The sequence below is a fragment of the Phyllobates terribilis genome, unplaced genomic scaffold (assembly GCF_046119375.1).
Source record: "Phyllobates terribilis strain yellow unplaced genomic scaffold, ASM4611937v1 Scaffold_10__3_contigs__length_209671492, whole genome shotgun sequence".
NCBI classification, from domain to species: domain Eukaryota; kingdom Metazoa; phylum Chordata; class Amphibia; order Anura; family Dendrobatidae; genus Phyllobates; species Phyllobates terribilis.
In genome coordinates, this window is record NW_027362770.1 from 129,354,853 (window position 1) to 129,377,440 (window position 22,588).

The following is a 22,588-nucleotide window of genomic DNA, read 5'->3' on the forward strand; positions in this document are numbered from 1 at the left end:
ACAGATTTCCACTGGTCTAATGTCCATTCCTTGTGTTCTTTAGCCCAAACGAGTCTCTTCTACTTGTTGTCTGTCCTTAGCAGTGGTTTCCTAGCAGCTATTTTACAATGAAGGCCTGCTGCACAAAGTCTCCTCTTAACAATTGTTGTAGAGATGTGTCTGCTGCTAGAACTCTGTGTGGCATTGACCTGGTGTCTAATCTGAGCTGCTGTTAACTTGCGATTTCTGAGGCTGGTGACTCGGATAAACTTATCCTCAGAAGCAGAGGTGACTCTTGGTCTTCCTTTCCTGGGGCGGTCCTCATATGAGCCAGTTTCTTTGTAGCGCTTGATGGTTTTTGCAACTGCACTTGGGGACACTTTCAAAGTTTGCCCAATTTTTCGGACTGTCTGACCTTCATTTCTTAAAGTAATGATGGCCACTTTTTTTCTTTACTTAGCTGCTTTTTTCTTGCCATAATACAAATTCTAACAGTCTATTCAGTAGGACTATCAGCTGTGTATCCACCTGACTTCTGCACAACACAACTGATGGTCCCAACCCCATTTATAATGCAAGAAATCCCACTTATTAAACCTGAAAGGGCACATTTCCGGTGACTATCTCTTGAAGCTCATCAAGACAATGCCAAGAGTGTGCAAAGCAGTCATCAAAGCAAAAGGTGGCTACTTTGAAGAACCTAGAATATAAGACATATTTTCAGTTGTTTCACACTTTTTTATTACGTGTATAATTCCACATGTGTTAATTCATAGTTCTGATGCCTTCAGTGTGAATGTACAATTTTCAAAGTCATGAAAATACTGAAAAATCTTTAAATGAGAAGGTGTGTCCAAACTTTTTGTCTGTACTGTATATATATCCGGTAAGGTCACTGCCAAACTCCACAATATCAAAAGGAAATAGCTGCCACCACCAATCGTTTATGCAGGCCTATTGGACACCCGTTACAGATAGCATATTGTTTCAGGGGGTGCGGTTTATAGAGCAAGAGGAACAGAACTGTTAAATTTTACATATTTAAGCCAAAAAATAGGTAGTATTTATACATAGATGTTACAAAATGGACAAAATAATACAGTATATACAGTCACATAAAATAAAAAGGAATAACAAAAGAAATGTACTAAACCTGTGTCACGGAAATGGCATGGATTGTAGTGTAGGGAAGCACTCCATTTTTAGGCAAACGGTACAGAACCATAGAGAACTGTGTCTTCGAGGACTGACAATGACAAAAACTAAAACCTCTGATATATTTTTAGATAAAAACCATGCCCACATACCTTTCCTCAGTGAGATCATATGTGTGCTGTCATGGGATGTGGCTAGGGTCTCAAAATTAAGAGATCTTTTACTTTCAAGATATCTTCGCTCCATGTCATATTTCCTATTATGATTTTAGTTTTCCATAAATGGGAAACATGGCATATATAATGTTAAATATCTGTCAGATTTTAATTTGAGACTGATGCAGCAATCATAAAAACCCAATATTCATATCTGGAGTCTGAACTCGAGCAGTCTGTTTGCAGCTTTCTGGACACAAGGAGTCCAGGGGTCATAGGTCATCTCCACAGGCCATAAATCTGTTGTCTTGGAATTTGTGTCTGCGATTCATCAGATAACCAACTTTAATCACCTACCAAATAAGAGTCATGAGTAGGTTAATATAGTTCTAGACTTTGTTACCCTCAATTCACTATGAATCCATGCTTCAATGTTCACTATGAAAGCCATGAGATGGCTTTATAGATTTTACAATTAGATCTATGACAGTGATCTTATTCATCTTTCCTAGGAGTGTAAACAGCCCAACCATGAACTTGCTGTCTACATACTTCTCGCTGTATTCCGGGAAATAACTTTGTATTATGGAGTCCGCAACAATCCTGATCATGGGACAGTGCCAGTAAGTGTTGTCGTTATACTCAGTAAAATATTTGCTAAATTCAGGAGTGCAGCTAAATAAGAAAAGTACTTCGCTCTCGGGGTAGAGACAGAGCTGTTATCATAGGCAAGTTTAGGGTGAAATTTTGCTCTGTATAACAGTACTATAGTAAGTGTAAAGATAACTGTGCATTGGTGGAGGTATTTTCCTCAGGCCGAACCCATCACCTGAGACTGTACGTGAGACCTCCTGTGGTGACGGCTCCACTGGGTCTACTATCCCCATCCACACAATGGGGCTAGTGACTGGGAGAACAATGGCTTAAAGCCCCTGAGAAACTAACAAAATTAATGGATTGATTGCTTTTACCTTTACCAATCTTGTGTCTGGCCTTATGTATACAGTAGATAAGATCCAGCCTGCATGTTGTCTTGCTCTGCTTACTGTCACTGAATGGAAACATTGATTCCAGAGGCTGAACTGACAAGCAAGCAAATCTCTAATAAAACACAGCAATAAGATCGACGTAACCGGTGCTTCATGCTGGAAAATGTCTGCATCCCTTAAAGCCACTGATTCCGCTCTACGTCCATTGGTCCAATAGTCTTTAGAACAAAGCCAGCTCCTCACAGTAAGGTATTGCATGACATTGTAAAGTAGTGATTATATACAGTACAAGTTCTCTGCTGATCGTATCTGTGACTATAATATAGGTGAATGCAATGACTTACAGTGACAATAAAGTCTTTTCAGACTGTACAAATTGTATTTAGTTTTCTTCTCCATCAGACTCAGACATCTATGACAATTTCTCCTTATTTTGTAGAGTTTATTGCTGAGAAATTTTTGACTTCACACTTCTGTGGCCATTTTCAGCCTTTATAGCAACACAAATAAATACAGATGCTCGGACAGATAGGCATTGCCCCTTATTAATGCACTCATAGACATAGTACTAGCCTAAAGGTTTCATCACTGCAGCCCCCCAGCACGTAGGTTACTCTCAGGGCCGCTGCTATCACACACAGACCCACGCATGATATATAGTCTGAAAGGGGAGGACATCAGTGAGAGCAGGTGGCGCCCAGGTCTGGGTAAACTGACTATCAGGGTATGTTTCTCTCTTCAGCTAAGGTGTTGTTAGTACAGTGCCAGTATTTCGGTGCTGCATGGTTCTCAGGACATCAGGACTCACCGCATAGCTATGCTTCTTAGAAAGACATGTGTTTCTGCATTGGTGTTGACGAGGGAGAGAGGATGCCCAAAGCTATGTCAGGTCCAAACAAGTAGGCATGAGAAAAAAAAGCTGAACTGCACATTACTACCACGCCCATTCCTGTGTAATTCCTATATAAATTCCTGTACTGGCACCTACCTGGTGAGGACACAGATCTATAGCATGAGATTTCTGTGCTTCCTCATCCTGCACAACATTGGTCATCTCTTTCTCATTCTCTTCTTGGTGATGTCTATGCCTTCAAGATGACCCAATATCTAGTGCTGGCTGTATTTCCATGCCACATTTAGAGGAAGCCATCACTGTGCCCAGCTTATTGCCCATGATATGATCACATGCAGAAGTGACAAGGCTGCAAGTGTTTCGTCAGGACTGTAAACACACATAGGGAAAATCAAAGAGTGGAAGATCAAAGAGTCAAGCTGCATTCAGCCACCCCAGTATCGGAAGGCATATGGCTGATGATATCACAGTGACCCTAAAGAGTGCCATATCGACAAGAGTGTCACGAAACCTAGCCTATCTGTGCCCGTGGCACTTTACAGGTGTGACGTCAGGTTGTGTGATGCTGGAAAGCCCTACCCTGGGAGATGGGGGACTCGGAGCCGGGTCCTTGATGTTGTAGATGGGGTGCAGCCGTGGCCCGGACCCGCTCCGTGCCCAGGGTCGTCACATTAAAAAGGATGGTATGGGCTTATCCGGGTTGAGTGGCTAATCTCGACTACGCCACCTGTGGCACCTGGTGAAGACCACCAGCGCTGCTGCAGTCCGCTGAGGCATGGTGTCATTGCAGCCGTCGTTGTCACTACTCCCCACAGGCGGAGCAGGGTCTCACGGCAGAGGGACAGGATGGAGGGAGTAGTAGTCTAGGAGGTCTGGTGCTGCGCAGTGTGGTGTAATGCAGAATAAAGAGTCCGGAGGCCATAGGGGTTAACTTCCAGGGTTTTTACTCATGATGGAGATGGCAGTAGGAAGGCGTCTCCCTGCTCCTCGCGGAGTTCTGCGGTCACCAGAGACGAGGGAGTCCGACAACCTCCGAGTAAGTCCAGTGTTCGATCAGGACCCCGCACCAGAGTGTTCCTAGACTTCAGACCGAGTCCTTTCCTGTCTGTGTGTGTGTGGATAGGCCGGGTCTCCCTCTGAACTTCACTCAGAAAAAGGGTACGGGTGGCAGCTCTGCTCTTTCCGTTACCCGGTGGGATCCTCAGGGCCTACCGGGCTTCCCTGACCAAGATGTAGAGTAGCAAGGTCAGGTATCGGGGGCCGGTACCCCTCTTGCAGCTGGAATCCCTCTGAATAGATCAGGTTGGCGAGGACAGGTGGCGTATACCGCTCCGTCTGCATCCTCCCTGGGATCCATTTGCGGTGGAGCTACACTCCTAAGCTCCGGGCCTTCTTGGTTATGTTCCTTGACCGGGATGAGACATACATTATCTGCAACCTGCCCTTCGACCCAAGGCCAGGGTACGAGGGCCGTGCCTCCATCCTCTGCAGGTCCACACAGGATCCACGCTCACGGAGAGAGATCACGATCAAAAGACCCAGAATCAAAATGGCTGTGTATTAAATATGAAATTTAAAGTGTCACTAAAATGTGAGTAGTCCACCATCACCCACTAACTGGTTCCTCTATCTCTTGGTTCCCCAATCTTCCGTATGCCAGTAGGGGCAGCACCTGGTGCCTTCTAGTCCCCTCTGATGGGAGAAGTGTGGTGTTGGATGTGGAGGAAGGGTCCTGACCATCACACTGTTCTTACCTCAGAGGAGGAACACTACGCTCCATTAAAGAAGTGCAGCATCCCTGTGGCGGTCGAACCCTCAGGGGCACCACACAGGCACAAGGCACAGAGAACAGTTTTTAAACAATTTAACTTAGTAAAAAAACACAAGGAAGCGGCCTCTCTTTAGACCCTGCTGCACCCTGTCTGCCAAATAAAGTACCTGGCTCTGAAATCGCCGTTACTCATCAATTATATTCACGATTGTGTTTAATATAGGAGTATGAAAACATGAAGAATGTTATCAAGAACATCAAGGTTCTTCAAGACTCAGGAACAAGATGCTTTGTGGAGACATTGCTCAACAACAGACGTCCAGTGCTCCGTGTCTTTCCTGGCATCAGGAGCTCACAAGTCACAGTTTTCGGACTCTCCATACATATGGCCGCTGTACTACTAAATGGGAATCATCCCCTTCTTTCGCCACTAAGAAATATGGCTTTCCAGCCAACAAGGATGCAGGTAATACATTTTTTTTTACTTTCCTTTGTAACATTTTTGGACAGTGATAGATATATAAAATATACTGATATATTTCCTCATTTCTAGAATTCCTATTTGCCAACAATGGCAGAAGACTTGGTGATCTATGCCAAAGGTGCCATGAATGAACAGCTCCAGTGGTACCGTAAGTGAGCTTTACTTGTACTTATCAGTACTTACTAGATAGCACCAGGTCCACTATTGACAACAGATAATACACAGCTTACCATCTCCTCCCTGCACATTGACCTTTGCACAGGTTATTATTATTATTTATTATTATAGCGCCATTTATTCCATGGCGCTTTACATGTGAAAAAAGGGGTATACATACATGAACAATTACAATGATCTTTAACAAAACGTGACGGCGACTGGTACAGGAGGAGCGAGGACCCTGCCCGCCAGGGCTCACAAGGGATGGGTGAGGATACAGTAGGTGAGGGTAGAGCTGGTCGTGCAATGGTATGGTGGAGCAATGGTTACTGCAGGTTGTAGGCTTGTTGGAAGAGGTGGGTCTTCAGGTTCCTTTTGAAGGTTTCCATGATAGGCGAGAGTCTGATATGCTGGGGTAGAGAGTTCCAGAGTAGGGGGATGCACGAGAGAAATCTTGTATGCGATTGTGGGAAGAGGAGATAAGAGGGGAGTAGAGCAGTAGATCTTGTGAGGATCGGAGGTTGCGTGCAGGTATGTACCGGGAGACTAGGTCACAGATGTATGGAGGAGACAGGTTGTGGATGGCTTTGTATGTCATCGTTAGGGTTTTGAACTGGAGTCTCTGGGCAACAGGGAGCCAGTGAAGAGATTGACAGAGAGAAGAGGCTGGGGAATAGCGTGGGGACAGGTGGATTAGTCGGGCAGCAGAGTTTAGGATAGATTGGAGGGGTGCGAGAGTGTTAGAGGGGAGGCCATAGAGCAGGAGGTTGATGAGGGCGTGCACTAGTGTTTTTTCAGATTCGTGGTTGAGGAATGTGCGGATCCGGGAGATATTTTTGTGTTGGAGTCGGCAGGAAGTAGAAAGGGCTTGGATATGAGGTTTGAAGGAGAGATCAGAATCCAGGGTTACCCCAAGGCAGCGAGCTTGTGCGACTGGGAAGAGTGAACAGCCAGGTTACAGGTTACAGAATATGCCCACAAAATTATGCAATAAAAGTCAGTGAATGCTCTACAGAATACTTATTTCTATTGTTTCTGTAACTGCTGGTAATAGAGTAGAGCACAGCTCAGGTAAGATGACTGTCCCAATAATCATGTACAAAAATATTTTCTGCTTATATTAGTAAAAAAAAATCCCTTTAAAAACTACAATATGCGTGTAGAGCTATTTTATTACTGTAATCACTTTATATTTTTAAAGGTGAGAAATGTTGGTCTATAAAGATGTTCTGTTTTTGTTTATTTTCCGATAGGTTGTTCTAATGGTCATTACTGTACTGTTGGGGAGGTAAGTTTTTTAAGGGCATATTGTAATTTCAAAATTAACATAAAAGACTCAGTTCACTTTTTTTGTCCCCTCTATTAAAGGGGTTGTGCAGAACTACATATTGATGACCTATACATGAAAAAGATCATCAATATCAGATTTGTGGTGGACTGATACAGTTGAATATATATGTTATATATACAATGCCTTATAAAACTATTCATACCCCATGAACTTTTCCATATTTTTTTTACGTTACACCCACAAGCTTAAATGTTTTTAATTTGGATGTTATGTGATACTAGATGGTGGCCCGATTCTAATGCATCGGGAATTCTAGAATATGTATGCGGCCGACAGGGCGCAATCAGCAGAGCGGTGTTTAAATTTGGTGCCAAAATCGCTGATTGGTCGAGGCTGGCAACCGTGACCAATTAGCAAAGCAGTGTTAAAATTTGGCGGCTATATCGCAGATTGGTCACGGCCGGCGGTCGCGACTAATCAGCAGAGCGGGGTTTAAATTTGGCGCCAATAATGCTGATTGGTCGCGGGCAGCGAACGCGACCAATCAGCAGAGCGGGGTTTAAATTTGGCGCCAATAATGCTGATTGGTTGCGGCCGGCGGTCGCGACCAATCAGCAGAGCGTTATTTAAATTTGGCGCCAATAATGGTGATTGGTCACGGCCGGGACCAATCAGCAGAGCGGTGTTTAAATTTGGCGCCAATAATGCTGATTATTTGCGACCGCTAACCGCAACCAATCAGCATAGCGGTGTTTAAATTTGGCGCCAATATCGCTGATGGGTCGCGGCCGGCCACTGCGACAAATCAGTAAAGCGGTGTTTAAATTTGGCGCCAATATCGCTGCTTGGTCGCGGCTGGCCACCGCCACCAATCAGCGAAGCGGTGTTTAAATTTGGCGCCAATATCGCTGATTGGTCACGGCCGGTGGTTGCGACTAATCAGCAGAGCGGGGTTTAAATTTGGCGCCAATACTGCTGATTGGTCGCGGCCGGCAACCGCGACCAATCAACAGAGCGTTGTTTAAATTTGGCGCCAAAATCGCTGATTGGCTGCGCACGGCGGTCGCGACCAATCAGCAGAGTGGGCTTTAAATTTGCCGCCCATATCGCTGATTGTTCGCCAGGGAGCGGCGCTGCCTGTGCGGGTACTTCCGCTGCGAGCAGCTGGGAGATGAGCGGCTGCTCGCAGCAGAAGCATCCTGACCGGCGGCACCGCTCCTGGGTCCTCCGTTTACACTTGCCGTCTGGAGATCAGAGCGTTGTTTAAATTTGGCGCCAATCTCGCTGATTGGTCGTGGTCGGATGGCCTCCGCGACCAATCAGCAGAGCGTTGTTTAAATTTGGCGCCAATCTCGCTGATTGGTCGCGGTCGGCTGGCGGCCGCAACCAATCAGCACAGCAGTGTTTAAATGTGGTGGCAAGAATGGTGATTGGTCGCGGCCGCTATTTAAATGTGGCGCCCAAATCGGTGTTTAAATTTTGCGCCAAGATCACTGATTGGTCGGGTGCGGAGACCGCGACCAATCAGTGAATCGTATTGGTGAGGACCGGGGAGCGGAATCGTATTGGTGAGGACCGGGGAGCGCCGCTGCCTGTGCGGGTACTTCCGCTGCGAGAAACAGGGACATGAGCGACTGCTCGCAGCAGAAGTATCCCGACCCGCAGCGTCGCTCCCCGGTCCTCCCTTGACACGCTAGCGGCTGATCTCCCGACAGTAGCCGCATGGTGTTACTAAGGTCCGGACATTTGTGTTCAAAATCGCTGATTGTTCGCGGGCGCCAATCACTAATCTTGCCGCAAAATGTAAACACCACTGTGCTGATTGGTCGCGGACGCTGCCCGCGACCAATCACCGATTTGGGCGCCACATTTAAACACTGCTGTGCTGATTGGTCGCGGACACTGCCCGCGACCAATCACCGATTTTAGCGCCACATTTAAATAGCGGCCGCGACCAATCACCGATTTTGGCGCAACATTTAAACACCGCTGTGCTGATTGGTCGCGGACGTTGCCCGTGACCAATCACCGATTTGTGCGCCACATTTAAATAGCGGCCGCGACCAATCACCGATCTTGCAGAGACATTTAAACACCGCTGTGCTGATTGGTCGCGGGCAGCGTCGGCGACCAATCAGCACAGCGGTGTTTAAATGTGTCTGCAAGATCGGTGATTGGTCGCGGGCGCTATTTAAATGTGCCGCACAAACCGGTGATTGGTCGCGGGCAGCGTCCGCGACCAATCATCACAGCAGTGTTTAAATGTGGCGCCCAAATCGGTGATTGGTCGCGGGCAGCGTCCCCGACCAATCAGGACAGCGGTGTTTAACTTTTGCGGCAAGATCAGTGAATCGTATTGTGAGGACCGGGTAGCGGAATCGTATTGGTGAGGACCGGGGAGCGGCGCTGCCTGTGCGGGTACTTCCGCTGCGAGAAGCCGGGACATGAGCGGGCATTCGCAGCAGAAGTATCCCGACCCGCAGCGCCGCTCCCCGGTCCTCCCTTCTGCATGGATGTAAGTGCCGCTGCCTGTGCGGGTACTTCCGCTGCGAGAACCCGGGAGATGAGCGGCCGCTCGCAGCAGAAGTATCCCGAACCGCAGCGCCGCTCCCCTGTCCTCCCTTCCGCATGGAGGTCAGCGGCGCCAGCGGTCCTTCTGCTGCTACCGGCCGGTCATCTCCCAACTGCATCTCCGTCCCGCAGATGAGCCGCTAACGGCCGCCATCTTTTTTCCGAAATCCCGCGGCGCTTATTGGCCGCTGCCGGACCAATGAGCGACGCGGGATTTCCAGAACAGACAGAAAGACAGACAGAAAGACAGACAGACAGACGGGATAAGACGATTATATATATAGATACCAACACAAAGCAGCAAGTATTTGTTAAGTGTAAAGGAAATGCTACAAGGTTTTGTAAATATTTTAAAAATATAAATCTGAAAATTGAGTTGTGAAGAATGTGCAGAATCCATCCGCTGTTACCACTTGTCAATGAAACGCAACTCAGCCGTCTCCAATCATCAGGACAATTAACGCAATTGTCTGATGAGTGATGGATGAGACTGCAGCTGCTTCCACTACTAGACCAGTTATTGGGAAAATTGCAGTAAGCGTATGATATATACACCTTCAATTCCAATTCATGGAATACAATATATATACAGCTCTGGCAAAAATTTAGAGACCACTGAACAGTTTTCTATTGGAAAGCATGGAAAGACTGGTGGAAAGTGACGCGCCCCCTGGGCCGTGTGTAGGAGAAATACCCGGAGCCGGGTCTCTGTGTAATGTCAGGGGTTGTAGTCTCCGTGGCGGCGACCCGATCCCGTGGCTCAGGGTGGTCAAACCAATGGCGGATCTGTTTACTTGGTTTTTAATGTTGAAATGTCCGACTACGCCACCCGTGGATTTCGGTCACTGAGAACCGCCGCTGCGGGGCAGACCGCTGAGGCTGATATTGTGTGCACAGCAGAGGGTAGTATAACTCCCCACAGGAGGAGTATAGCCTCAGGGCAGTGAGTGCAGATGGTGGGGGTGATGGTGCGCGGGAGCAACAGCAATGACTCAGAGTCCAGTGATGCAGTCCAGGGTCTTTACTCACAGTTTTACACTCCAAGCCACTTCTGCAGGTAATAGCTGCCCACGTCGTACTGTGCTCACCAGTTGAGGGGCTCGGCCAACTCCCAGGTACCTTTGGAATGCTTTTCAGGACCCCCTTCGTGTGTCCTCTCTCTCTGGCCCATCGCACCCCACAATTGACCACGTTTCTGTCCAGCTGCCTCGGGCCTTGGCGGGCAAACGTATGTTCCGTTTCCCTGGGTCCTATATGGTGCCTTCCTAATGGGTGTAGTGAGGGGCCGTACACGTGCAACGCCACGGCCTCCGGTTACTAGCTGAGGGTAGTTGCTCTCCTCCACTAGATGAGGGATCCAGTTCCCTTTCTTGGCCTGACCCCCCCTACTTTGGTAGCGGCGGGCGTACGGTGGCGACTGGCTGGTTCGCACCCCTGGGGTCCCTTCACTCGACTACTGGAGCCTCCTCCGTTCCTCTCCTCTCTGTTTCCTCTCTCCAGGCTCAGGCCTTGAGACTTGGCCTGCCTGCGGAGCAGAGCCCATGCAGAGCCCCTGCTCCCAGCCTTCTCCTCTCCCTGCTCTCCCCTCTCTCCACTCCTTGACTCCAAGATGGTGCCCACCTTATATACTCCTACTTTTCAGTGCACCCAGAATCTACTCTCCCCACCCACACACTACCAGGTTCCCCCTCTCTAGGTGTTCCCTCCCCCTACTCCAGCCAGGGACAGGGGCAGTTGTGCTCACTCTTGGGAGCATTGTCGCCCTGTCCCCCTGAAATGTGGTGTAGTGCATGTGGGTGTTAGGGTCCTGAGCCACACTCCATCCTTACCTGGAAGTGAGATATCACACCTCTGGGTGAGATGCAATACCTCTGTAGCGACCGAACCCTCGGGGCGCTACAAAAGCATGCCAAGACGCATGAAAGCTGTGATTAAAAATCATGGTTAGTCCACCAAATATTGATTTCTGAACTCTTAATGTGTAAGAAATAGACATTCCTTACATGTACTAAAGCTGTCAAACAGTCGCAAATAATGCACACGGGAGTGATTCAACCATATCACCGAGCAGCTGTAAATACTCGGTGCTCGGCCCGAGCATACTCGCCGAAAAGGTTAACAGAACATACTCACTCATCACTAGTCTTAATTAGTTTTTCTTGCCTCTTAGCTATACATAATTTTCCCTCTTCCCCATATATCCAATGTGATGGCCTACTTTATGAGTTTGAATTGTCGGCTCTTCTACTTCAGTAGAGGTCTTTTGGATTTTATTTTTCCTCTCTGACATGAGTCAATACTTTGTAAGACCAGCTTTGCACATCTAGAGGCTAAAATCTTTGCCCGTTCTTCTTTGCAAACCAGCTCTAGCTCAGTGAGATTGGATGGAGAGCATATGTGAACAGCAATTTTCATGTCTTTCCACAGATTCTGAAAGGGATTTAGGTATGGACTATAACTGGGCCATTCATACACATGAATAAGCTTTAACCATCCATTGTACCTCTGACAGTATCTTTAACTCCTTAACCCCCGAGGGTGGTTTGCACGTTAATGACCAGGCCAATTTTTACAATTCTGACCACTGTCACTTTATGAGGTACTCTGGAACACTTTAACGAATCCCCCTGATTCTGAGACTGTTTTTTCGGGACATATTGTACTTCATGATTGTGGTAAAATTTCTTCGATATCACTTGCGTTTATTTGTGAAAAAAATGGAAATTTGGCGAAAATTTTGAAAATTTTGCAATTTTCAAAATTTGAATTTTTATGCCCTTAAAACAGAGAGATACAGTACAGACCAAAAGTTTGGACACACCTTCTCATTTAAAGAAATTTCTGTATTTTCATGACTATGAAAATTGTACATTTACACTGAAGGCATCAAAACTATGAGTTAACACATATGGAATTATATACTTAACAAAAAAGTGAGAAACAACGTAAAATATGTCTTATATTCTAGGTTCTTCAAAGAAGCCACCTTTTGCTTTGATGACTGCTTTGCACACTTTTGGCATTCTCTTGATGAGTTTCAAGAGGTAATCACCGGAAATGGTCTTCCAACAATCCTAAAGAAGTTCCCAGAGATGCTTAGCACTTGTTGGCCCTTTTGCCTTCACTCTGCGGTCCAGCTCAACCCAAACCATCTCGATTGGGTTCAGGTCTGGTGACTGTGGAGGCCAGGTCATCTGGCGTAGCAATCCATCACTCTCGTTCTTGGTCAAATAGCCCTTACACAGCCTGGAGGTGTCTTTCGGGTCATTGTCCTGTTGAAAATTAAATGATGGTCCAACTAAACGCAAACCGAATGGAATAGCATGCCGCTGCAAGATGCTGTGGTAGCCATGCTTGTTCAGTATGCCTTCAATTTTGAATAAATCCCCAACAGTGTCACCAGCAAAGCACCACCACACCATCACACCTCCCCCTCCATGCTTCACGGTGGGAACCAGGCATGTAGAGTCCATCCGTTCACCTTTTCTGCGTCGCACAAAGACACGGTGGTTGGAACCAAAGATTTCAAATTTGGACTCATCAGACCAAAGCGCAGATTTCCACTGTTCTAATGTCCATTCCTTGTGTTCTTTAGCCCAAACAAGTCTCTTCTGCTTGTTGCCTGTCCTTAGCAGTGGTTTCCTAGCACCTATTTTACCATGAAGGCCTGCTGCACAAAGTCTCCTCTTAACAGTTGTTGAAGAGATATGTCTGCTGCTTGAACTCTGTGTGTCATTGACCTGGTCTCTAATCTGAGCTGCTGTTAACCTGCGATTTCTGAGGCTGGTGACTCGGATAAACTTATCCTCAGAAGCAGAGGAGACTCTTGGTCTTCCTTTCCTGGGGCGGTCCTCATGTGAGCCAGTTTCTTTGTAGCGCTTGATGGTTTTTGTAACTGCACTTGGGGACACTTTCAAAGTTTCCCAGATTTTTCGGACTGACTGACCTTAATTTCTTAAAGTAATGATGGCCACTCATTTTTCTTTACTTAGCTGCTTTTTTCTTGCCATAATACAAATTCTAACAGTCTATTCAGTAGGACCATCAGCTGTGTATCCACCAGACTTCTGCACAACACAACTGATGGTCCCATCCCCATTTATAAGGCAAGAAATCCCACTTATTAAACCTGACAGGGCTCACATGGGAAGTGAAAACCATTTCCGGTGACTACCTCTTGAAGCTCATCAAGAGAATGCCAAGAGTGTGCAAAGCAGTCATCAAAGCAAAAGGTGGCTACTTTGAAGAACCTAGAATATAAGACATATTTTCAGTTGTTTCAAACTTTTTTGTTAAGTATACAATTCCACATGTGTTAATTCATAGTTTTGATGCCTTCAGTGTGAATGTACAATTTTCCTAGTCTGGAAAATACAGAAAAATATTTAAATGAGAAGGTGTGTCCAAACTTTTGGTCTGTACTGTATGTCACACAAAAGAGTTAACAAATAACATTTACCACATGTCTACTTTACATCAGCACAATTTTGGAACCTCATTTTTTTTTTGTTAGGGAGCTATAAGGGTTAAAAGTTGACCAGTGATTTCTCATTTTTCCAACAAAATTTACAAAACCATTTTTTTAGGGACCACATCACATTTGAAGTCACTTTGAGAGGTCTGTATGACAGAAAATACCCAAAAGTGACACCATTCTAAATACTGCACCCCTCAAGGTGCTCAAAACCACATTCAATAAGTTTATTGACCCTTCAGGTGCTTCACAGGAATTTTTTGGAATGTGGAAGAAAAAAATGAACATTTAACTTTTTTCACAAAAATGTTACTTTAGACCCCATTTTTTTTATTTTCACAGGGGTAACAAGAGAAAATGGACCCCAAAATTTGTTGTGCAATTTCCCCTGGGCACGCAGATACCCCATATGTGGGGAAAAAACACTGTTTGGGCGCACGGCAGGGCTCGGAAGGGAAGGAGCGCATTTGACTTTTTGATTGTAAAATTTGCTTGAATAATTAGCGGACGCCATGTTGCGTTTGGGCACACAGGGGCTCTCCAAACATTGGAGCTCCCCCACAATTGACCCCATTTTGGAAACTAGACCCCCCCAAGACACCTATCTAGATGCATAGTGAGCACTTGGAACCCCCAGGTGCTTCACAAATTGATTCGTAAAAATGAAAAAGTGTTTTTTTTTCACTTTTTCAATTTTACGAATTAATTTGTGAAGCACCTGGGGGTTCCAAGTGCTCACTATGCATCTAGATAGGTGCCTTGGGGGGTCTAGTTTCCAAAATGGGGTCACTTGTAGGGGAGCTCCAATGTTTGGGCACACAGGGACTCTCCAAATGCAACATGGTGTCCGCTAACAAATTGAATGGAAAATCGGCTCAATTTGTAAGCGGACACCATGTTGCGTTTGGAGAGCCCCTGTGTGCCCAAACATTGGAGCGCCCCCACAAGTGACCCCATTTTGGAAACTAGACCCCCCAAGGCACCTATCTAGATGAATAGTGAGCAGTTGGAACCCCCAGGTGCTTCACAAATTCATTCGTAAAAATGAAAAAGTGTTTTTTTTTTCACTTTTTCATTTTTACAAATCAATTTGTGAAGCACCTAGGGGTTCCAAGTGCTCACTATGCATCTAGATAGGTGCCTTGGGGGGTCTAGTTTCCAAAATGGGGTCACTTGTGGGGGAGCTCCAATGTTTGGGCACACAGGGACTCTCCAAATGCAACATGGTGTCCGCTAACAAATTGAATGGAAAATCGGCTCAATTTGTAAGCGGACACCATGTTGCGTTTGGAGAGCCCCTGTGTGCCCAAACATTGGAGCTCCCCCACAAGTGACCCCATTTTGGAAACTAGACCCCCCAAGGCACCTATCTAGATGCATAGTGAGCACTTGGAACCCCCAGGTGCTTCACATATTGATTCGTAAAAATGAAAAAGTGTTGTTTTTTTTCACTTTTTAATTTTTACGAATCAATTTGTGAAGCACCTAGGGGTTCCAAGTGTTCACTATGCATCTAGATAGGTGCCTTGGGGGGTATAGTTTCCAAAATGGGGTCACTTGTGGGGGAGCTCCAATGTTTGGGCACACAGGGGCTCTCCAAACGCAACATGGTGTCCGCTAACAATTTGAGCCAACAATTTGTTAGCGGACACCATGTTGCATTTGGAGAGTCCCTGTGTGCCCAAACATTGGAGCTCCCCCACAAGTGACCCCATTTTGGAAACTAGACCCCCCAAGGCACCTATCTAGATGCATAGTGAGCAGTTGGAACCCCCAGGTGCTTCACAAATTGATTCGTAAAAATGAAAAAGTGAAAAAAAAAACACTTTTTCATTTTTATGAATCAATTTGTGAAGCACCTGGGGGTTCCAAGTGCTCACTATGCATCTAGATAGGTGCCTTGGGGGTCTAGTTTCCAAAATGGGGTCACTTGTGGGGGAGCTCCAATATTTGGGCACACAGGGGCTCTCCAAACGCAACATGGTGTCCGCTAACAATTTGAGCCGACAATTTGTTAGCGGACACCATGTTGCATTTGGAGAGTCCCTGTGTGCCCAAACATTGGAGCTCCCCCACAAGTGACCCCATTTTGGAAACTATACCCCTCAAGGATTTTATTAAGGTGTATAGTGAACATTTTGAACCCAGAGGTACGACACAGAATTTGATAAAATTAGGTCATCATATTGAATAAGTTGTCATTAGTCTTGAGCGTAAGTGCTCGCTACTTGAGTTTGCATCGGGTACTCAGGTATGCACCATGTACTGCGTGTGCTCGAGTGACATGCTCGAGTCCCCGCCCGGATGTTTCACGGTTATTAGACACCCAAAAAAAAACATGCGGGGATCGCTCGTGCATGGCAGGCAATCCCCGCAAAATTTTTTGGGCCGTGAAGCATATGGGGCAGAGACTCGAGCATGTCACGCAAATACCCACGATACTCAATGCATACCAGAACACCCGATGCAAACTCAAGTAGCGAGCACTTGCGCTCAACACTAGTCGCCATATCGTCATCTTTTTTTCTTAATTTTGAAAAAAATCCCAACTCCATCACAACCCTAACCCCAACCCCAGCCCTAACCCTAGCACAACCCTAACCGTAGCACATCCCTAACCGTAGCACATCCCTAACCGTAGCACAACCCTAACCCTAGCACAACCCTAACCTGAGAGTTTATTTTTTACGCCGTTCCTCATGCGGTATAAGTGATTAGACTACCTTATTCTTCGGGTCGGTGCGATTACAGTGATACCAGAATCATATGGGGTTTTTATGACTGACAGCTGTCACACACTAAAAGTCGCATTTTTTGTAAAATCTAGTTTTTGCATCGCCATATTTTGAGAGCTATAATTTTTCCAGATTTTGGCAGACAGTCATTTGATGGCTTTTTTTTAGCGGGATGAGTTGACGTTGTTATTGGTGCCATTTTCAGGCACGTGCCATTTTTTGATCGCTTTCTATTCCGATATTTGGGAGGCAGAATAAACAAAAACCAACAATTCAGGAATTGTTTTTTTTTGTTTTTTTTTATTCTGTTCCGCGTGTGGTAAAATTTATAAGGCAGCTTTATTCTTCGGGTCAGTACGTTTACAGCGGTACCACATTTATATCGTATTTCTATGTTTTGCACTTTTACATAATAAAAGCAATTTTATAGAAAAAAATATTTTTTAGCATAGCTTTATTCTGAGAGCTATAACTTTTTTATTTTTCGGCTGATGGAGCTGTATGGCAGCTTGTTTTTTGCAGGACGAGATGACGTTTTCAGCGGTACCATTTTTATTTATATTTGTCTTTTTGATCGCATGTTATTCCATTTTTTGTTTGGCGGTATGGTGATAAAGCATTGTTTTTTGCTTCGTTTTTTTTTTTTTTTTTAACGTGTTCACTGAAGGGGTTAACTAGTGGGACAGTTTTATAGGTCAGGTTGTTCCGGAAGCGGCGATACCAAATATGTGTACTTTTATTGTTGTTTTTGTTTTTTTTTTATAATAATATTTATTGATGGGTACATTATATTTTTATTTTTGGTGGATTATTTTTTTTTTATATTTTTACAATTTTTTTTTTTTTCACTTTCTGATAGTTTTTATACTTTATTACTTTGTCCCACTGTGGGACTTTCACTTTTTTTTCTCTGATCGCCTGCATGGCACAGGAATGCAGCACCATCCCTGTGCCATGCAGGCTGTCAGCGATGGACAGGGAGAAGATTGTTTGGAGATGCACTGCGCATGTCCAAAAAATCTTCCTGCTGTCTGGTGACCCAGATGTTGTCATGACGACATCGGGTCATCATGGCAACATCCTGGAAGCCACGGCAGTCAGCGCAGGAAGCCAGAAGAGGAGGTGAGTATCTGCGATCACCTCCCCTTGCCACCGCAATGCTGCGATCGACTGCGATCGACTTCGATCGCAGCATCGCAGGGGTTAATGTGCTGGGAGCGGTGCGTGACCGCTCCCTGCACATAGTACCGGGTGTCAGCTGTGACAATCAGCTGACACCCGGCGGCGATCGCGCCCGCACAGCCTGTGTGTGCGCGCGATCGCCATGACGTACTAATACGGGTCTGGCTCTTAAGTCCCAGGGCACAGACGCGTATTAGTACGTCAAATGTTGTTAAGGGGTTAACCGGTTCAGGACCGCCCACTGTACATAAACGTCGGCGCTGTCTGGGCTCTGTGCAGCGCCGACGTTTAAAAACGGTGGGTGGTCCCGCAGCGCTCAGGACCCCCAGGGTCCTGCAAGTGCTGCGGTTCCGGTGCAGAGCGATAGCTCTGACAGGGGACATCATCGGGACCTGATTGGATCAGGTCCCAATGATGTTAACCCTTTCCTATCTTCTATATGCCACGATCTATAGTGATCGCGGCATATAGAAGATAGTGAGAGGAGAGTGGGTCGTCAACTTACCTCTCTGACGGCCCCCTGACGCCTTCCAGGACCTGCTGCTGTTATGGCAGTTGGAGGTCACATGACCGCCTCCAGATCTGCCATATATGGTGTCCTGCTAGGCACAGCCTGCAGCTGAATGCTAGCAGGAGACAGACAATGTAAAACTGTCAGCAAAGATCTCATCCAATGCAATACATGTCTATTACATTGCCTGAGATCAGTGATTAGAAAAATAAAAATTAATGTCCCATACAGGGACTAAGTAAAAATGTAAAAAAAAGTCAAAAAGTGTTTTCAAACTGTTAAAAAAAATCACAAAATAAATAAAAATAAATAAATAAAATATTAAACCAATAAATCCGTATATTTATGCAAAAACAAAAAAAGTATGCATATTTGGTATCGCCGCATCCGAAACAACCCGATCTATAAAACTGTCACACTAATTAACTCCTTCTGTGCACACCGTAATAAAAATAAAAAAAAACGGAGCAAAAAACTATGCTTTTTCATCATATCACCAAACAAAAAGTGGAAAAAAATGCGATCAAAAAGCAAAATGGAAATAAAAATGGTACCGCTGAAAATGTCATCTTGTTCCGCAAAAAAAAGCCGCCATACAGCTCCATCAGCCGAAAAATAAAAAAGTTATAGCTCTCAGAATAAAGCGATGCAAGAAAAATATTTTTTCTATAAAATTGTTTTATTGTGTAAAAGTGCCAAAACATAAAAAAATATACAGTAAGTGTAGTATCGCTATAAATGTACTGACCCGAAAAATAACGCTGCCTGATCACTTTTACCACACGCAGAACGGCATAAAAAAAACCCTCAAAAAACAATTCCTGAATTGTTGTTTTTTGTTAATTTTACCTCCCAAAAAACAGAATAGAAAGCGATCAAAAAATGTCACGTACCCAAAAATGGTACCAATAAAAATGTCAACTCGTCCCGCAAAAAACAAGCCGTCACATGACTCTGTCGGCCGAAATATGGAAAAATTATAGCTCTCAAAATATGGCGATGCAAAAACTAGATTTTGCAAAAAAAAGCGTCTCTTAGTGTATGACAGCTGTCAATCATAAAAACCCGATATAAATCTGGTATCTCTGTAATCGCACCAGCCCGAAGAATAAAGTAATCTAATCACTTATACCGCACGAGGAATGGCATAAAAAATAAATAAAACCAATTCTTCACCTACTACTGATTTGTTTATTATGTCTCCAAAAGATCGCAGTAAGGCGCTTCTCACATTTATCCTGCGCTCTGCGCTGAGCACTTACACCAGAGTCTCCGTTTAAATCTCTGAAATACGTGATTCAGACGGAACCCATGACGGAAATTCCCCGTAATGAGGCAGATATAGGCCACTGTGGATGCCGTCTGGCCTGTGATCCCACGGTGTCAGTTTTTTTAGACGTGCATAAAAGTGCGGTTGGCCACAGTTTTGTGCACTTCTGAAAAAAAGGACACCGCTAAACAGAGGCCAGACGGAGTCCAGAGTAACTCTGCTGCCTCATTACAGTGAATGGATCCCACAGGGGTTTCATCTGAATTACATCACTTGGAAATTTAGATGGAAACCCCGATGTAAGTGCTCAGCCTAGAGCGCCGGATAAATGTTACGTAAAATGTTCCCAATAAAAGCTTCAACTCAGTCCTCAAAAAAAGCTGGTCCCCACTCAGGTCCGTCATCTGTTAAAAATATTCCAAGTTACAGGTAGCAGAAAGGCTCTGGGAAAGCGAAATGGCCTTGCCCCCCAAAAGAAATTCAGAAAATTTTGTGCTCCCAAATCCAAATGCCTATTCTACAATAATTTGTTCTCCAATTGTCAAATAGCGCTCCATCCCTCCCAGATCTCGCCGTATGACTAAGCGGTACGATACAGCCACATATGGGGTATTGCCACTTTTAGAAGAAATTGTGTGACACATTTCGGCACCATTTTACCCATTGCCCTGTGTGAAAATGTAAAATCTGAGGGTAAAACATTTTTTTGTGGTAAAAATATAATTGTTTTTTTCACTGCCCAATGGTATAAATTTAAAAATTAAAAAATACTCACTACTTCCCTAGATGAATTCCTTGAGAGGTGTAGTTTACACAATGGGGTCACTTGTGGGGGTTTCTGCTGTTTCGGCATGTCAGCGACTCTTCAAATGTGACATGGTGTCTGCAACCTATCCCAGCCAACATAGCGGTCCTTTCTCTTCCGAACCCTGCCGTACACCAAAGCAGTGGTTTTCCCCCACATATGGGGTATCGGCGTACTCAGGAGAAATTGCACAACAAATTTCTTGGTGCAATTTCTCCTGTTATCCTTATGATAATGCAAAATTAGGGAATGAAAAACATTTTTTGTGGGAAAAATGTGAAAATTTTATTTTTATGGCTCAATATTATAAACTTCTGTGAAGCACCTGGGGGTGCAAGGTGCTCACCACACATCTAGATAAGTTCTCTAAGGGGTCTAGTTTCCAAAATGGTGTCACTTGTGGGGGGTTTCCACTGTTTAGGCACATTAGGGGCTCCCCAAATGCGACATGGCGTCCGCTAATTATTCAAACAAATTTTACATTCAAAAAGTCAAATGGCGCTCCTTCCCTTCCGAACCCTGCAGTGTAGCCAAATAGTGGTTTTCCCCCACATATGGGGTATCGGCATACTCAGGAGAAATTGCACAGCAAATTTCATGGTGCAATTTCTCCTGTTACCCTTATGATAATGCAAAATTAGGGAATGAAAAACATTTTTTGTGGGAAAAATGTGAAAATTTTATTTTTACGGCTCAATATTATAAACTTCTGTGAAGCACCTGGGGGTGCAAGGTGCTCACCACACATCTAGATAAGTTCCCTAAGGGGTCTAGTTTCCAAAATGTTGTCACTTGTGGGGGGTTTCCACTGTTTAGGCACATCAGGGGCTCCCCAAATGCAACATGGCGTCCGCTAATTATTCAAGCAAATTTTACATTCAAAAAGTCAAATGCCGCTCCTTCCCTTCCAAACCCTGCCGTGCGCCCAAACAGTGGTTTGCCTCCACATATGGGGTATCGGCGTGTTCAGGAGAAATTGCACAACAACTTTCATGGTGCAATTTATCCTATTACCCTCATGATAATGCAAAATTAGGGATGAAAAACGTTTTTGTGGGAAAAATGTGAACATTTTATTTTTACAGCTCAATATTATAAACTTCTGTGAAGCACCTTGGGGTTCAAGGTGCTCACCACACATCTAAATAAGTTCCCTAAGGGGTCTAGTTTCCAAAATGGTGTCACTTGTGGGGGGTTTCCACTGTTTAGGCACATCAGGAGCTCTCCAAACGCAACATGGCATCTGCTAATTATTCAAACAAATTTTACTTTCAAAAAGTCTAATGACACTCCTTCCCTTCCAAACCCTGCAGTGCGCCCAAACAGTGGTTTTCCCTCATATATGGGGTATCAGCGTGCTCATGAGAAATTGCACTACAAATTGTGTATTCCATTTCTTCCTGTTACCCCTGTGAAAATAAAAACATTGGGTCTAAAGTAACATTTTTGTGAAAAAAAGTTAAATGTTCATTGTTTTCTTCCACATTCCAAAAATTCCCGTGAAACATCTGAAGGGTTAATAAACTTCTTGACTGTGGTTTTGAGCACCTTGAGGGGTGAAGTTTTTAGAATGGTGTCACTTTTGGGTATTTTCTGTCATAAAGGCTCCTCAAAGTCACTTCAAATAAGATGTGGTCCCTAAAAAAATGTTTTTGTAAATTTTGTTGGAAAAATGAGAAATCGCTGGTCAACTTTTAACCCTTATAGCTCCCTAACAAAAAAAATTTTGGTTCCAAAATTGTGCTGATGTAAAGTAGACATGTGGGAAATGTTAATAAATAACTATTTTGTGTAACATATCTCTCTGATTTAAGGACATGAAAATTCAAAGTTTGAAAATTGCAAAATTTTCAAAATTTTTGCCAAATTTCTGATTTTTTCACAAATAAACGCAAGTGATATCGAATAAATTTTACCACTATCATGAAGTACAATATGTCACGAAAAAACAGTCTCAGAATCAGTGGGATCCGTTGAAGCGTTCCAGAGTAATTACTTCATAAAGTGACAGTGGTCAGAATCAAAAAAATTGGCCTGGTCACGAAGGCAAAAACAGGCTCTGGGGCAAAGTGGTTAAGGTAGTTGTCATACTGGAAGGTGAACCTACACCCCAGTTTCAAGTCTTTTGAAGCCTCTAACAAGTTTTCCTCCAGGACTGCATTGTATTTAGCTACATACATCTTTCCATCAATCTGATCTGCTTC

General features: G+C 44.7%; 1 protein-coding gene across 1 annotated transcript in view; it reads left to right on the forward strand.

Moving 5' to 3' along the window:
- The window catches only part of LOC141164053 (E3 ubiquitin-protein ligase RNF213-like), a 102,344-nt gene that overhangs the window by 8,069 nt on the left and 71,687 nt on the right, over nt 1-22,588 (forward strand). Inside the window, exons 3-6 of the mRNA XM_073649217.1 lie at nt 1,802-1,912; nt 5,126-5,368; nt 5,456-5,534; nt 6,799-6,833. Of these exons, the coding sequence (XP_073505318.1) occupies nt 1,802-1,912; nt 5,126-5,368; nt 5,456-5,534; nt 6,799-6,833 (468 nt within the window). The remainder of the gene's footprint in view (nt 1-1,801; nt 1,913-5,125; nt 5,369-5,455; nt 5,535-6,798; nt 6,834-22,588) is intronic.